This window comes from Enoplosus armatus, chromosome 9, assembly GCF_043641665.1.
Source record: "Enoplosus armatus isolate fEnoArm2 chromosome 9, fEnoArm2.hap1, whole genome shotgun sequence".
In the NCBI taxonomy this organism is placed as follows: Eukaryota; Metazoa; Chordata; class Actinopteri; order Centrarchiformes; family Enoplosidae; genus Enoplosus; species Enoplosus armatus.
This window is the reverse complement of record NC_092188.1, coordinates 10,116,191-10,132,081: the sequence shown is the minus strand read 5'-3', so window position 1 is coordinate 10,132,081 and position 15,891 is coordinate 10,116,191. Positions and strand designations below refer to the sequence as shown.

Genomic DNA, 15,891 nt, shown 5'->3' with positions numbered 1-15,891 from the left:
TCACAGACTACTGTAATATCATACAATCAGCATGGACCTATACCAGTCTGAACCCCATCTGTGTTTAATTATAAAGCTACAGGCTACATCTGTTTGACATTACTGGAAAGTTGAAATTAGCACACAAACACAGTCTCACTCTCACTCATACACCACATTGAATTTCAAATGAGAGTGATTACAATCACTTAATTGATAAATGTAACCACAGAGAGCCTCTTCTCATGATTCATAATCTATAACCAGTCTTTCTCAATGCCATGTTTTTTGATGTCAGCACAGTAAGAAATTGGGGAGACAGGACCGGAGGCAACAGTGATGATGTAAGCAGGGGTCTCTCACGGGACTGATGTTTTTTCGAGCTTTTTACCGTAAAGGAATTCATCTCAGAAGCTGACCGGAAGAAAGGAAGCCATTTGGTCGAATGCCAAAGGAGGTGCATGAGAAGTTTGTCAGAGTTTGTAGACGTCATAGAGCTTCACTCTGAAAACAAAGAAAGTGGTGAACTGGTTTCTAAAGACGTCTGGCTGACTAGACAGTGACATTGACTGGATATTACAAAATTATGACAGTTCAAGTTCATGTTAAGCTGTTACTCACTCCTGTTGATGATATCACCTGCCTGCTGTCTGCCCACGACAGCCACTTGCTAATATATGCCTAATGAGGTGGACTTTTTTTTTATAGGGGATTGTACCACATTAATGAAGTGGGAAACCCTGCAGATCAGACCACTTGTGAGTGTGTCACATCAATCAAAGGGAAATTAAAGTCTCCCCTGCTCTTAAGTCACCAGCTTTTGCCTTTACAACAGCTTACCTTGATAAAGGTAACCTTTGTGTGTGGTCGTCACTGTCTAATTTGCTTGCTTGAGTCATGACCCTTCGTAAAATGCTACCAGTATTACAGGAAATGAGAATGTGCCTTTGGAGCAGATGATAATGCAGTTCTGTGATCGCCTCCTTAGTCAAGCAATTCTACCTGCAGACTCATCATTTAACGTCAGAGGGGAATGAGTCCTGCAGCGCCACCTTGTGGAATATTCCTTTGGTGTTGAAGTTGAGGCTAGTGCCAAGCCCGAGGGGCCCCGCTGTGGGAAACAAGCTTGTCAAAGATCATGCAGAAACTGTAGGTCTTTTAGACCAGAGCGTTTTATTAAAAACAAGTAGTTTAAAAACATACATGGAAGCCAAGTAAAACAGTCACGTAAAGCATAACACTGCGTGGCCCAACAGACATGGTGTTTTACTCCCTGCTTGAAAATAAAATATATAAAGACATACCGAAGCCAATACATTTCTCTTACTTGAAAATATCTAAATGAATAAATGAATTGATATGGAGATGTCATGAAAAAACAACAACCAGGCAACAAAATGCAGAAAATGTGTCCAATTTGCATTTTATGTGGTGTGCAGTTTGGTTTACTGTTTCTGGTGATATCCTTTTTACTTTTACGAGACAAATATGGGCTTCCTCAAAGCCGAGTCCTCTGATTGGCAGGGAGCTCATCCTGGTCGAGTCCCCACAAGAAGGTGCGGAGACGTGTCACTTCCTTTTGGAGCTCAGGGCTTGGGATTGGCTGGGAGAGGTCAAGGCGTGGAGTCTCATTTGGCAGAATTAGAGGAGGATGGTCCAGGAAGCTCTCAAAGATGTCTAAACAATGAGAAAAGAAAAAGAAACAATTGACTTAACAGATAATTTCACAATTGCATGGTTGAATTCTTAGCCTTGTTAGTTTTATTTATTTATATATATTACCTCCACACAGCTCTGTGCCTGGCGGAGGGGCCCAGGATGCTGGTGGGGCTCTGGTTGGACCCAGCTTGTAATGGGTGAGCAGGTGGTGCAACTGGGCAGGGCTTAACAAGACATGATCCTCCTGTAGACTGGTCCAGGATGACTGGAAGATGAGAGGTTGACAGAGCAAGAAAAATGAATATGTATAAATAAAAAATGAATCAATATTCTTGGGCTAGGGCTGAGGAGGCACACCGCACATGTAGCTGTATTACCTGGATAAGTCGAGTCTTGGGAATACACAGAAAGTTGACCGTGATTGACAGTTTCTTCATAAACTCAGAGGCTATGTCTCCTAATCCCGCCCCCTGTAGCCAGTCCAGAACCAGGTCCAAGTTTGTACGGATCTGGACCGCTCTGGACCATGAAAACAGCCCATCTAAAAAAAAGGAAGTGGACATGGGAGAGAACAGAATGTGTCAATTTCTGAAAAACGTGAATAGAAAGGATTATGTTTTTTTTGTGACCAGCAGCTTATTGTTAACTAATGTTAGAAACTAGATATTGCTGTATGACTCTTCACTACTTGTGGTCACAGTGGCCACTGTAACAGCAAAAGCTACATAGGCTGACTTTAACCAGCGCCCTCTCACCTCTCTCCAGCAGAGTATTGAGCAAGGAGGTGTTGGTGAAGAAGAAGAGGTAGCCAAAGGTTTGGGAGGTGAGCGGCGGGGACAGACACGCCTCCCGCGACAGCATCAGGGAACAGCGATACACTTCCACCAGCCCAGCAACTTTGGGCGGTAAGGCAGACACATCATCCACCTCTCCTTCCCCTCCTGTTTTCTCTTCTCCCTCTGCACCACAAGCTCCATCCTTCTTCTTCTTTTCCTCACTGGAGAATGGGTTGGTGTCCAGGAGAGCTGGAAGGAGTGAGTACAGGGTCTTTGTGGACGGAAAGGACAGAGTTAATTCAGTTAATTTGTTTTAAAACATTTGAAAAATACATTGCTGGAATGATGGGAGGGGAGGGGACAGATTAAATTGGGATGGATTAAGATGAAGAGGATAGAGAGGAAGGTGGAGAGTTGTTTTCTTATTTTTAGCCAAATTTGAGATTTTGTACAGACATTCACATTCCCCTGAGGATGAATCCTACAGATGTTGGTGATCCCCTGACTTTTCCTCTAGCTCCACCATGAGCTTGACATTTGTGGTTGAGACTGAAATGTCTCAACTGCTATTGGATGGATTGCCATGAAATTTATTACACACAGAATTCTAACAACTTTGGTGTTCCTTTGACTTTTTTTCTAGCACCATTATCAGGTCAACTTTTGAATTTGTCTTATTGCCAAATACCTACAAAAATAATGGCTTCGTAATTAGATGGTACGCATACTAAATACAGTCAACATTCAAGCGTGCTGTTGATGCACACTATTGTCCCAGAATGCAATGCGCAAATACAATGGAGGAGCTTCTGACAGCTGGAAAATTTTTAAATAAATTGTGGGAGGTGGCGAGACAGCCCCAGAAACACCTTGGAAAACAAAAAAATATGTATTAGGCCTTAAGAAAGGCATTGTACTGTCTCTTTGTGGAGTTTAATTGGCAGTGGCTTTCTAAAGTTGCAGTTTGATTGACATTTGACATACATTGAAAATGGTAAAGTATGTTCGTATACTAACTGCTAAAACAATATACAATGACAATTAGAAAAGTAGTATACTGTATAGAATTAGTATGTGGTATGATTTGGGACATAGCTGTTGTCTTGTTTTCTATACTGTACCTTGGTGAGGTGATACACACACTGTTGGAAGGTGTGCATAATGACATCATCCAGCTGTGCCAGAGCTTCTGAGCAGGTGTCCATGTCAGCTGTCAAAAGTGGGTCCCCCAGGGCTTTAAAGAAACAATCATCAAGATGAATTAAAGACTTTGTGTTTGCTTTAATTTTTATGTCCAACACTGCCAAAGTTCTGTGGTGTTTCATCAAACAGCCGTAGCCTCTGAAGGTTAACTTTTACTTGAATCAGTCATTTCCATTGTTTTGAAATCACTCTCACCTTCAAACTCCCACTCTTTCTCCATGGTTTCAACTTTGACCTGGAAGAAGTTAAGGAGCTCTGTGGCATTTGACATCCAGAACATCAGAGGACGAAGGTCAGACGACAGTTTCTGGACATTCGGCGTGCTTATCTCACCTTCTTGCTCTGTGGAACTGGAAACATTTATGTAATGCCAAAGGTATGTTAGCTGTAAAATGATTGTGAACATTCTCCTGTCAGTGTTTTGTTTGTGCTTTAAAAGTGAAACACACCATACTGTGAGTAAAAATAGACGGAGTTATTATTACTCAACTATATTTCAAGCATTTTTCAACATCGCTGTGTTACAATGCTTTCATCATACTAGAAAAATTTACCAGACATAACAGCACAAGCACAAATGTATCATGAATCACTCAGCAGGAGATCTCTAAACAGAGGAAACATGACGTAGAACAAAAATGTTCTTACTTTTGCGTGGGATGCTTATCCCCAAATTCCTTAATGTTATCCTGTAAAGAGAGTTGGAGACAGAAGAGAGGAGAGACATCTTGGCTTAGTGTGGGGGTGGAGGACAGGGAGCAGAGTCTAGCCCTGCAGCCAGGACAATTACAGCACATTTTCCAGCAGAAGGGCAGTGACATCAGCTCATCCTCGCTCCTGTCCACAACGTAGCAGGCCACAATGAAGGGCATATGTCTGTCTGCTGGTTTTTCTGTTTGACTGAATGTGGCAATCTCAATCTGCCTACCTGATGTTTTTCTGCCAAGCTTGTTTAAGTGTGGTTATGGCCATACTCATGCAGTACTATCCCAAAAAAGATTCATTGTTCAGTTGTTGCGTGCTCCACAGATGAATCACTACTAAACCTCTGAGATATTGTATTATTTTACCTATATACCATAACATGTGGCACATTTTATATGTTGAGCTGTTGTTTTTTAGCTAGGCTAGCTTTGGTTGGCAATGTTGGCCGGTCCATTTCTTTGCTCCAGACTGATATAACTCCATTACTGAATGGACTGACATTTATGGTTCCCAGGGGATGAATCGGATCCCCTGACTTTTCCTCTAGAGCCACCAGCAGATTGACACTTTTAGTGTAATGTCTCAACAACTTTTGGATGGACTGCCATGACATTTGGTTTAGACATTTATTTCCCCCTCAGGTCGAATTGTAATAACTTTGGTGAACCCTGACCTTTACTCTAGCTCCATCACCAGGTCAAATTATATATGTGTCCAATACTTTGGTTTATGACAAAATACCTGCAAAGCCTCAGCTATACTCTGTGTTTAGTGTTAATTACCAATTGTTAGCATGCTAACACATTAAACTAAAATGGTGAACATGGTAAACATCATATCTGCTTAACAACAGTATGTTAACATTGTTATTGTGAGCATGTTAGCATTTAGCTCAAAGCACCACTGTGCCGAAGTACGGTTAGTATTTATTGGACATGTTTATGTCTTTATTACAGAGGCAGTAGAAAGATGACAGGAAATGAGGGGAGAGAGACAGATGGGAAATGACATGCAACAAAGCACAATGGTTGTTGTGGTCCTTGCGGTTCATGGTTGGTGCCATGACTCCTATGCCACCAGGGCATTTCATTTTTTATTTTATATATCGTGCTGCTTTTTTTTCTTACCCAGACAATTTCTTTGATTAGATTGGCTGACTTCAGTAATATCTGTGGTGTGAGAGCAGGGTCCAGGTGTTTGGAGGCATGATCTATCATGATTGACAGGAGATAAGCAGGAGCTAAAGGCCCGCCCCCAGAGTCTGGAGAGGAGTTTTTGGAGATTATCTCCTAAGAGAAAAGTGGGGGATAAACATAACGTATGTCATCAAGGCCATTTCATACCAGATAAATAGTTAGTAAGAGCTTATAGCTCCTTTATCTTGGTCTCACCTGTAACAGAGAATCTGCGTGACGGGGGTAGAACTTTAGAACTGCCTCTGGAGATCCCAGGTACTGCCTCAGTGCTTCCTGTCTATCCACCAACCCTGAGGCGCAGCAGGTGGTGGAGGCATCAGCCTGCCATGGCAGGGTCAATGCCAGCGGTGGAGCTGGAGTCACACGGGGGTCACGGTACAGGAAAAGGAAGTGGTTCCCCAGACCAATCACATCCCCAGGCTTTAGGACTGTCTCCCTGTAAAGGGCCACTCCGTTGTGTGTGACAGCACCTCCTCTGAAAGGCCGCATCAGAGCTACGATAAAATTAAATTAGATTACGGTAGACTTTAACACAGCAAGTGCACTATGGATGTAAGTGTGATAAGAGTTAGTGACTGCTGTAGTACCTTGTCCGGTGGGCGTCTCAGGAACAGCTGAGTCTCTCCTGACCAGTAAGTGTCTGGCCAAGAGGTCAGGAGCAGAGAGGAACGTGTCCACCTTCAGAGGCCTCTTCCCCTTCCTCTCCCTCTCTCTATCCTTCTCTTTCTCCCTTATTGTGGGCTTTCTTCCAAACAAATGCGTATGTCCCACCATGATATACAAAACAAAATCCTAAACAAAACACACAGTGGAGAGCAGAAGAAAGTCAGGGAGGTCTGTTATCTTTTAAGTGTTATGGTTTATATCATATGTTATGGTCTTCCATCTTAGAGATGTTAAGTTGAACAGGGGGCGGTTGATAAGGTATGAAGTGTGTCACAGTTTGCTACAATGGAGACCTGTGTGAGGTCATTGTGTGAGATGAAGTGATGTACACAGAGGGGTTTTGTGCTTTCGTTGGATAAATTGTTGAGGCATTGTGCTGCTCTGAGGCTGTTTTGTGCAGGATGCTGAATGGGAGAGGCTTGTCGAGGGATGGAAACCCTGATGGTATGTGGCGATTACAGACATGCAGGTATGATGTCACGAACAGGGTGTGTGCACGCGTGTACGTCTGCACAAATCATGCAACTATGCACCTTGTTATAGAGTATACCATGTAAACGTGTGTGTGTGTGTGTGTCTGTGTTTACATAGTGTACGTGTGTGTGCGTGTTGTTTGTGAGTATTTGTGTGCACGATATCATCTGTCGGCATGTCTTGCCTTGCTCTGGTCGTAGCCCTGCAGCAACAAGAAATAGGGCCTGTCTGTGGGTGGAAGGATCAAACTTTGTGACATCACTTCCAGGTCACAGCTGGAATAATCCTTCTCGTCCTCCGCTGGCTGGTTGGTCCAACCAACCTTTGCTTCAACTTTTGAAGCTCTGATCTGAAAAAGAGGGTTAAGACATGATAGTTAGAAGACCACATACACAATTAATTGAGTTTTTCTTTCTTTCTTCATCATCTTCTTTACCTCTCCTGGCTGTGGGTTGATCATGCTCACAATGTTCTTTCTGTCCTGCACTCCTCCATTGTTGTTAGGCCGGTTGCCAGAGCCATGTGAGTCTTTGCTGACGTGGTTGCCTTGGCGACGCCGCAGACTCAGGTTCATGTCACTGATGCTCCTCCTGAGCTCTGAGTTCCTTCCACGGTGGCCGCGCTCACTCTCTTCTGGTCCGCCCCCTGATGACATCCTGCTCCGCCGCCAGCGTACACCTGTTGCCCAGACAATCAGAGGATCGGTCAGTTTGACCCTGAGTGCTAACATACCTGCCCGTTGAGTCTTCAACATACCTTGATGATTCTCTCCCTCCCTCTCGCGCTCCTTCTCCCTCTCCCTCTCTTCTCTCTCATAGTCGTCCTTTCTTTGGATTTCAAAGCGTCGCTCAAATCCGTCCTTAGGCCGCCACATGTCCACTAACAACAGGGGACATTCCCACGGGGCAACGCTTCTCCGGCACTCTGTCTCCCATTTGATAGCTCCATCTGGCTGCTGGATGGGCTTTCCAATGACATCACACAACAGGAAGTCCTCTGGGCTGTGTTTCTGGAGAACTAGAAGGTATTCGAGGAAGGGAGGAGGAGAAGGGGATAATTATTTTTCCATAACACTGCGGTTTATATTAAGTCATTCCCAATAGGCTAAAATATTTTGAGCAAACAATTCCCAGTAATGGGTCATAGCAGAGGTCTAAATGAGAGAACATTTCCCGATCTCGTACCTGCATCATCTGTCTCCTCCCTCTCTCTCTCAGTGTACCGAGTGATGACCTGGGCGATGAGCTGCCTGGCTGTTGAGTGAATGTTGGCCAGCAGGGAGCGATAGTTGGCCCCACTAGAGAGGGCATCCCCATAGATCTTGATCAAGCCCGGGGCAGAGGAAGAGGCAGGGGGCAAGTAGTGGTGGGAGGAGGGAGCAGCTGAATGAGCCCAAACCTCTCTCTCCCTCTCCCCCACCGCCCGGTCCCGGTCGCTGTTCGAGCGCCCTCGCAGGAAGAGATGGGAAAGGCGCTTTGTGCGGGACTGGGTCCCAGCAGGCCGTGGCCTGAGGAAGGCTGGGGAAGGAGATGGGGATGGGGTAGGGGAAGCCAGCGAGGGGGTGGAGTTAGAAAGGGAAGAGGAAGGAGCAGAGGGGGCCTCGTAGAGGGAGGCTGCGTCAGAGCTGGTGGTCGACCTGGGAACAACAGAGGAGGGGAAGACAGATGGAGGAGAGAGGAAGGAGAAAGGAAGGGACCAGTCAGCTGTGAATTATGACTGACTAAACACGGACAAACAACAAGGACTAAAATAAAACAGGGAAAGGTTGCCGGGTTGAAAGGATACTAATGACAGTGGAAGGAAGATAAGATGACATCAATACATAAACTGTTCATTCAACAATACTTATCAGGAACTTAATTGTAACTAAACAATAACTGGCATAAAAGTTGTGTAACCTGAGAACAAATATACACAGCATACTGTAGAAGCAAAACGGGAGATAAAAAATTAGTTTAGGAGAACTTCAGACTGACTTGACAGAGACAGCGCTAGGCCAGCGACCACCTAGCTTGGCAAAATGTTTCCTGGGCGAGTTGATCCAAAGACCCACTGGGAAATGAAGCTTTCTGAAGCGAGGACTGCCAGACCCCTCCATCTGACAGAGGGAGAGAGAAAGACACACAGATATTAAGAACAAATGTGGCTTTTCAACTCAATAATCTGCAGTATGTCAGGTTACTGTGAATGTTATGTTTCCCCTGATCTACCTCCACACTGTAGAGAGGAATGTGTGTCAGCAATACCGGGATTGAAACAATATAACAATGGCATGATGTCACCATCAAAAAATATCAACAGGATACCTACAGCTGGTTGTCAACATGGTGAAATAAACAGAAATAAATAAATGCAAAACACCCTAATCAGCCACTGAAAATCATCGCGTGAATTTCCCATTTTCAAACAGGAAGCATCTTTTATAGGACTCAGGTCCAGCTGTCGCACTGACAGGGAAATACCCACTCCAAAGGTCACTGCCTGTCCATTTCTCAATGTTATTTCTATGTAAATTACCATCAGAATTAAGGATTGCAATCACTTTTTCTCCTTACTTACTTCCTTACTGGAAAACTAACATCCTTTGAAGTATGATTTCAGACAAGACCACAAATCCTGTCATATCTTGACATGTGAGTCCACACCTAAAATTTGCTGTTGTCATTCTAGACAGAAAAGATGGCACTTTTAAATGAGCATCCTGTCCTTGATGTTGTGTTGTATAGTGAGTATTTTGAAAACCATAAAATCAAAATGGTGCACGAAAGAAATTCAAATCCTTTAAGGTATTATATTTTGAAAACACTTACCCACAGTTACTTCTGGTGCTTCTATAGTGTGTTATGATGATTCTTCAACACCGAAATGCAAATACGCAGCTCAAAGTAGTCTAATAACCTTGCATGTTTCCTTTTCTCCACGACGAAATTCCATTTTCAAAAGGCCTAAACTTGTCACACATCTAGCTACACATCTCTAATTATTAATATCCATTAGTTCAATCTTTTCTTAACTGAAATACCTTTTTCTTTTCCTTTTTCTCTCTAACTAGACAAGATCTGCTCCCTCTCTCCCTCTGGCTCTTGGCCTCTCTGGGTCTATAGATAGAGAAACAGGCCCATTGTTCTAAGTGACAGAATTTCCTTCCTTTGCAGTGGACAACACCTATATCCTGACTGAGTGAGAGAGCGAGTGGGGCAGATTGGTAGAGAGCGAGAGAAGGGTGAATTTACAAACACATGTGAGTCTTCGAGACTTTGTTGGGAATATTACTGTATCATAAACCACAAAGCAATTTAGATCTATATCTTTTGGTCTGTCTGGATTAAACAGAAATGTGGTGTCACTGTTTCATCCTATTAAAATTTAATTATATCAAACAGTGTCTCAAAGTCACAACAGATTTTCAAGACTGTGGCCATTGAAATCCGGTGCGACTTTATGATTAGAACAGATATCACAATGCATCACAAAACACACAGAGGGCCCAGTTTGAAGTTTTGCTGGAAAGAGGATGAAGGAAGCACACACAGTGAGACAGGAAGCTAGAGAGAGCGACAGAGACACCTGTGATCTTTGACCTCGTCTGCGACAGGAAGATGGTGATGGAAAGAGAAAGGAGACTGTCACTGTGTCCCAGTTCATAACCACAGGCTGTATCTATGGTCATAATGGGTCAGTAACCTTTGTCCCATTTCAAAGGTGACTGCATTCACTGAGGGAGAAGAGAACAGATTACTACAATTTACATGTGGACAGCATATACAGTAACTGTAACATTAGCCTGATATTGTCATTTGTCATCACCGTCTGCATCAAATTAATACAACAAATCAGGTCTAACTGTAACTGGCTTCCTTGCCAATCTTATTTTTGAACAATTTATCATCCAGAATCAATAAACTGACGTGTGATAGCTTCAGTTACATGTGGAACCGGTAAATACAGAATATAGGCCTACTGAGTAATGTTGTCAAACATTAAAAAGAAATGTTTGATCAAAGGAATTTAAAGGGAATACTGGAAACATTCGACTGGTTACATCATAAAAGTTGTATTTTCTTGTGGCCTGAGGGTACTCCCGTCAACGACTTTGAATTGAGACAAATCTTATTACTTTAGACGCCATTTGAGAAAACATAGACTTTGACAATGATTTGTGACTTCTCTAGGACTTCATATATTTTGACTTGTAATACCCAATCCAAGCCCAAAGGTTTAAACTTATATTATGTAGGCTACTTAAAAATGTGAGTGTGAAACACACTGAGATTACAAATGAAGAAAGCATTTTTTTTTGGTTTGAAACATTTTCTATGCATACTTTGATTGTTTTAATCATTGCTTTAAAAACACGTGATATATTGATTTATTGCTGCATTAGATTTGTAAGCTGAAGTGATCTCTCTCTTATAGGTGCCTCCGATGGGATACCTTCTCCATGCAATGTAACACTTACGTGTCAGTCACAACATGGAGGATGCTCAGTGGCAACCAAATCTCATCTGATGAGAGATGTGAATTTCTTCTCTGAGTCAGGAGGAATTCTTGTTCATACTTCTTGCAAGATATTTGGTCTTACTGTGATTGTTTCACTGCTGCAATTATCATTTTTACACAAATACAAAATTATAAGAATCATAATTATTATAGCTCAACAAAAATCAATAAAACAGATTTTAGAAGCCTGAAAACTCAAGTTAGGTGCAGGATGTTAGGTGTCTCAGGCATTCCCACCACCCGATATCCCAGCATCCTTTGCGCGTGGACGACGGAGGACATCTTTCCGGAGAGGACCGAGGACACATCAAGAAACGTCCCAAGGTTAGCTGTCAGTAACTCAGAAATGTGGTCCTTTCTATACTAACTTTAAGTGTAACTCTCGCAGGCTTTCTGATATATTGACCTACCAAAACTCTTGAAACAACCAGGCGTTCTCAAATGTGTTAGCTAACAGATCCAGATATGTTAACATGTTAGCAACAAGCTAACAGCTATCAATAGCTAACAGACTGAACACTTTGCCAAGCATCGCAAACTACATGCTAACTTGGTGTCAAAGCTATGAGGTCCTGTCACGGTTCTAATATTTGTTTTTGTTAACAGTTAGATAGCTAGCTTGCATAGATATATGCTTAGGTCTGGTAACAACCTCGTAGTGAGTAGCGATGAAAGTGTAAACAGAAAATGTAACTTTTGATCACAGCGCTATTTTTAGCTTAGCCTGCTCACATTGAGCATTGCGTGGAGGTTATACTGGTAGCTGTGTTAGCGTTAGCAGTCATCTGAGGTGTTTCATAGAGCTGTTGCAACTGTAACTTGAAGTAAATCCACCCTGTGCCTCGTTTCAGTGCAGTTTAGACGTCTGATCGAAGCTCATAAAGATGTCTGAGAATATTGAGGAGAAGATTAAGGGCTACAGGACGGCTCCCTTTGACGCCCGATTCCCCAACACCAACCAAACCCGCAACTGTTTCCAGAACTACCTGGGTGAGGACATGGATCAAGATGTTGTGGTTCCTCGTTCATCAGACTTTTTTTTAAAACCATTAAGACGTAGCATACAAGGACAGGAACTACAGATGAGAAATGCCTTAACATGTCATGCCTGTCATTATGTTTATAACTAAATACCTCTGCAACATCTAGGCTATAATGTTAGTTTCACAAACTTCATGAAGTGGGTGTCAAAGCACTTACAAACAGATTAACTCAGTATTTTAAAACTAGGTATACTAATTAAACATGCTCAGCAAGTTTGTGCTTGTTTTTAGTTCAAATCTATGTATACATTTATAACATTTTGTAGATACAACCATCAGCTTTACATGTTGCACCATAAGATAGCTCACAGTTAACAGAAGCTTACAAATCAGGCATCATTCAATTATTAGGAACATTTTCACATGAAAAGGTGTTTAAGATATGACCTTCACATGACATTGGTAGTATTAAATAATACACTTTTAATTATTTCTTCTTCAATCAGTATTCTGATTAATCCATTGGTCATAAAACAAAATTGTAAAAAACAGTTTCAAACAGCATAATTTCATTTGCCTTTATCTTTTGCAATGGAATCATTTTATTAATGGCGATTAAAAAAACAACATACAAACGTGATAATGCTGTAAGTGTTTTTGCGCTTATTGAATTAGTGTCTATCTGATAAGATGAAACCTAATTTTTTTAATAACCTTGTAAGCTTTTAAAAGACAAATTATGTTGAAGCTTGTTTTTATGGTGTTTTTAGTATGAACATTGTGTCAGAGGAGTAACCTTTTGTTATTTTTTGCTCCAGACTTCCACAGGTGCAACAAGGCCCTGTCAGCCAGAGACCAGGATGTGGCTCCCTGTGATTGGTACCAGAGGGTTTACAAGAGCCTCTGTCCCATGAGCTGGGTACGTTATAGGATTACAGTTCTGGTAGTTCCTCAGTATGTCCAGGTGTCTTATTGGGGAATGGACCACTACAGTTTCATTGGAAATTTTTCCATGTGCACACTGAATGTTTTTAGTGCTGGATAAACAGGCTCATTGTTTTCGTGTGCTTAGTTCTGCTTCTCTGTGGTTTATTATGCTGTATGAAGTATTGCTTCATTTTCTTCTGTGATTGACAGAATGATTGGTTATGTCTTGGTAGTTTCTTGGAGTTTGAGGTTCTTTTAGATATACATTAAGCTGCCTGTGATAAAGGACTAAGATGAATACAATTTAACTCCTTTTTCCAGCTTTTTGTGTTCCTGTTCCATCATATATTTATTGTTCTGGTGATATGTCCTAGGCATTGACCTGCAACTACCGTTTGTGTGTAAAACAACAGTTCTGATGATACTTGAACAGTAGTTTGTCATCAGATTGCGCTAATGTTTTCTTTAATATCTCCCACAGGTTGCCAAATGGGATGAGCAAATAGAGAATGGAAATTTCCCAGGGAAGATCTGAAATTGCCAGGCCATTATTGATCAGGACAGTCCACTGCAGGACCTTCTGTTACTTGCACCTTTACCTCTGTAGTGTGCCTAAGGACATCTTCAAACAGCTATCACATCATCATCATCATCATCATTGATGTTACTGTTATTAACTTAAGTTAAAAACACGCACAACCTTTTACCCTGATTGTTAAGGTCTGAAGTTTTTTTTCCTGCCTCCGTTGTAAACTACTCTTCAGCATTGTTTAGTCAATAAATACAGTGTGGATTTAATTAAAAGGCTGTAATTCATTATATAGTTTCAGTACTTTGTTGTATTGGATTTACTGATGGGAAAAACTTTTTTTCTTAAATTGGTAACTTAATTTCACAAAGCAAGCCTGGTTGGCTGCTACTGAAGGTAATGCTGTTAAGTAACTGAACCTGTTTCAGGATGCATGTAATGGAAAATCTTCTCAGTGATGGCTAATCATATCCACATTGAAGACAGGGCAAGGTAATGCTATCTGACAACAGTAACGGTCTGTATGTAAAACATGAGTACAGTCAAGCTAAACTGTCATTTTAACATTAGAATTGAATTACTAAAGAACAAGAAACACATCAGCACTTGGTATAGACTGGCTAGCTCTTTCTGTTCATGGCAGCTGTGCTGGTTTTGTATCATAATTGTTTGTACTTACGTAATATATAATTTGTGGGGGAAATCTTTCAGGTGGGTAAGATTTATGTCAACAGGGTGTCTGCAGGTCTGTAGAAAGATCTAAGACTTCCTAATGATTTATTACTAAAATTCTCTTTATGTGGATACTCAGTGATCAGGGTTATATTGGAATGACATTGGTTCTGTATTTGCATTTTGTTGCCATATAGATTTTCAGTTTAACTTGAACAGACCTGTAGTCTCTCTGTATTACCCAACATAGCCTTCATCTATCTTGATAATTATCAGTTATTACACCTGAGATGACAGTACACACAGTAATCTGCAGAAGTGTGTATTTAATCCTCTGAAACACCCCTCAGGTCTGTCTGCTGTGAAAACTCCACTATAACAAAGTTTGTCCAGAGGGTGGCAGTGGTGATAAAACCAGATGCTCGCTTTGGTGTAATACTTTACTTTTACCACACTGTGGCACAGTTGAACTGTATCTCCGTGGCCAAACATCTTGCCTGTGCGTTGTTACAATAAAGCTTATTGATGTTGGGTAAAGTAACTGTTTGAGGACCAGTATCTGAAGTATTTGGATTAATTTAATGCTCACCAAAGGAAGCTGATCAATACGCTGGATAGGCTGTGTTGACATGGAGTTAGTGTACTGGAAACCACACCATTAGTGTATATCATCAGAGGTGGATATGTGGAAGTGCACATAATTAACTCGACATCCTCTGCTTTCTCTGTAACGGAAGTAGAAGAATGTCGATGATTTCATGGCACAAATAGTCTGAAGATGTACAGAAGATTAACTATATGAACAGGTTTCAGAGATAAATATCAGAAACAAAGATTAACTTTTAAACAAGGAAGAACACAGCACCTTCTATAGTACATATATCCTAAAAGATATCAATTACTTCTTAAAATAATAATAAAAAGAAAGACTTTAATTACTAAAAAGCAACTTTATTGAATTTTATCATTCATTACCTTAATTCAAAAGTATTATCCAACATGCTAAGTTCAAGGTGGAGGTCAAACCACAGTGTCTGATTTCCTCTTTTTAAAGTCTCTTATTTACATTGCCCCTCTAAATGTGAATAATTATCACATATCAGACAAATGAATCATGTCACTGTTTACTTCACATAGTCATGGTGAGTGATTGTAAACTTGAGGTTGATTAGTGACAGACAAAGTTAACGAAGTGCATTGTGTTACAGTTTGTATTACAGTTATAATATTGACTCCTCTGCCATCAGTTGTAATCTTCCTTTGATTATCGTCCCATAGCGGCGATAGCTACCCACATCCTCCCCTGGCAACCGTTCACCTCAGCTATGCTATAATACGTCCCGACATGCCAGAAAAGGTGTGTCTCTTCCTGTCTCCCTCGTTTGTAGACCAAATAAACTCCTGTTCAGGCTTTGCTAGTTACTGATACTGATACGCTGTCACAGTTGTGGTGGTGAAATGTTAAAATGATACAAAAAAAATCGAACATCAAGTACATTTCGCAAGAACCAAGAACTGTTTTCATAAGATTGTGACTGTCAGAGAACTGTGAATGTCAATGTGGTCAGGGTCAATGTGTGACAACATGAGTCAGTGGCAACCCATGAGCACAAGGTGGCACT

The 15,891-nt window shown here is 41.4% G+C and overlaps 2 protein-coding genes across 3 annotated transcripts; one reads left to right on the top strand and one right to left on the bottom strand.

Moving 5' to 3' along the window:
- Positions 1-1,127: 1,127 nt before the first annotated feature.
- rasip1 (Ras interacting protein 1) lies at positions 1,128-8,943 on the bottom strand. The gene is made up of 16 exons (XM_070911734.1): positions 8,869-8,943; positions 8,635-8,756; positions 7,843-8,294; positions 7,415-7,675; positions 7,095-7,336; positions 6,843-7,007; positions 6,106-6,310; positions 5,714-6,012; positions 5,450-5,611; positions 4,266-4,306; positions 3,813-3,967; positions 3,536-3,648; positions 2,394-2,685; positions 2,016-2,179; positions 1,762-1,903; positions 1,128-1,656 (listed from the first exon to the last, which is right to left on the bottom strand). Exons 1-16 carry the CDS (start codon positions 8,941-8,943, stop codon positions 1,478-1,480), a joined length of 3,069 nt encoding a protein of 1,022 aa, XP_070767835.1. The 3' UTR covers positions 1,128-1,477.
- Positions 8,944-11,419: 2,476 nt separating this feature from the next.
- cox6b2 (cytochrome c oxidase subunit 6B2) lies at positions 11,420-14,806 on the top strand. 2 transcript variants are annotated; one of them, XM_070911603.1, is made up of 4 exons: positions 11,420-11,482; positions 12,010-12,148; positions 12,960-13,060; positions 13,550-14,806. In XM_070911603.1, the coding sequence occupies exons 2-4, from the start codon at positions 12,043-12,045 to the stop codon at positions 13,601-13,603; spliced, it is 261 nt and encodes an 86-aa protein (XP_070767704.1). In that variant the 5' UTR covers positions 11,420-11,482; positions 12,010-12,042; the 3' UTR covers positions 13,604-14,806. The 2 variants fall into 2 exon arrangements, with proteins under 2 accessions (XP_070767704.1, XP_070767705.1); XM_070911604.1 differs by having other exon boundaries at positions 11,438-11,482; positions 12,015-12,148.
- The last annotated feature ends 1,085 nt before the right edge of the window (positions 14,807-15,891 follow it).

Bases quoted from the DNA above. Each gene is read 5' to 3' on its own strand.
- rasip1 (XM_070911734.1), bottom strand. From the start codon at position 8,943: ATGGTGACATCATGCCATTGTTATATTGTTTCAATCCCGGTATTGCTG. The intron at 8,757-8,868 runs GTAGATCAGGGG...TCCCTCTGTCAG, and splicing joins TTCCTCTCTACAGTGTGGAG to ATGGAGGGGTCTGGCAGTCC. The intron at 6,013-6,105 runs GTACTACAGCAG...ATTTTATCGTAG, and splicing joins TGAGACGCCCACCGGACAAG to CTCTGATGCGGCCTTTCAGA.
- cox6b2 (XM_070911603.1), top strand. From the start codon at position 12,043: ATGTCTGAGAATATTGAGGAGAAGATTAAGGGCTACAGGACGGCTCCC. The intron at 12,149-12,959 runs GTGAGGACATGG...TTTTTGCTCCAG, and splicing joins CTGTTTCCAGAACTACCTGG to ACTTCCACAGGTGCAACAAG. The intron at 13,061-13,549 runs GTACGTTATAGG...TATCTCCCACAG, and splicing joins GCCTCTGTCCCATGAGCTGG to GTTGCCAAATGGGATGAGCA.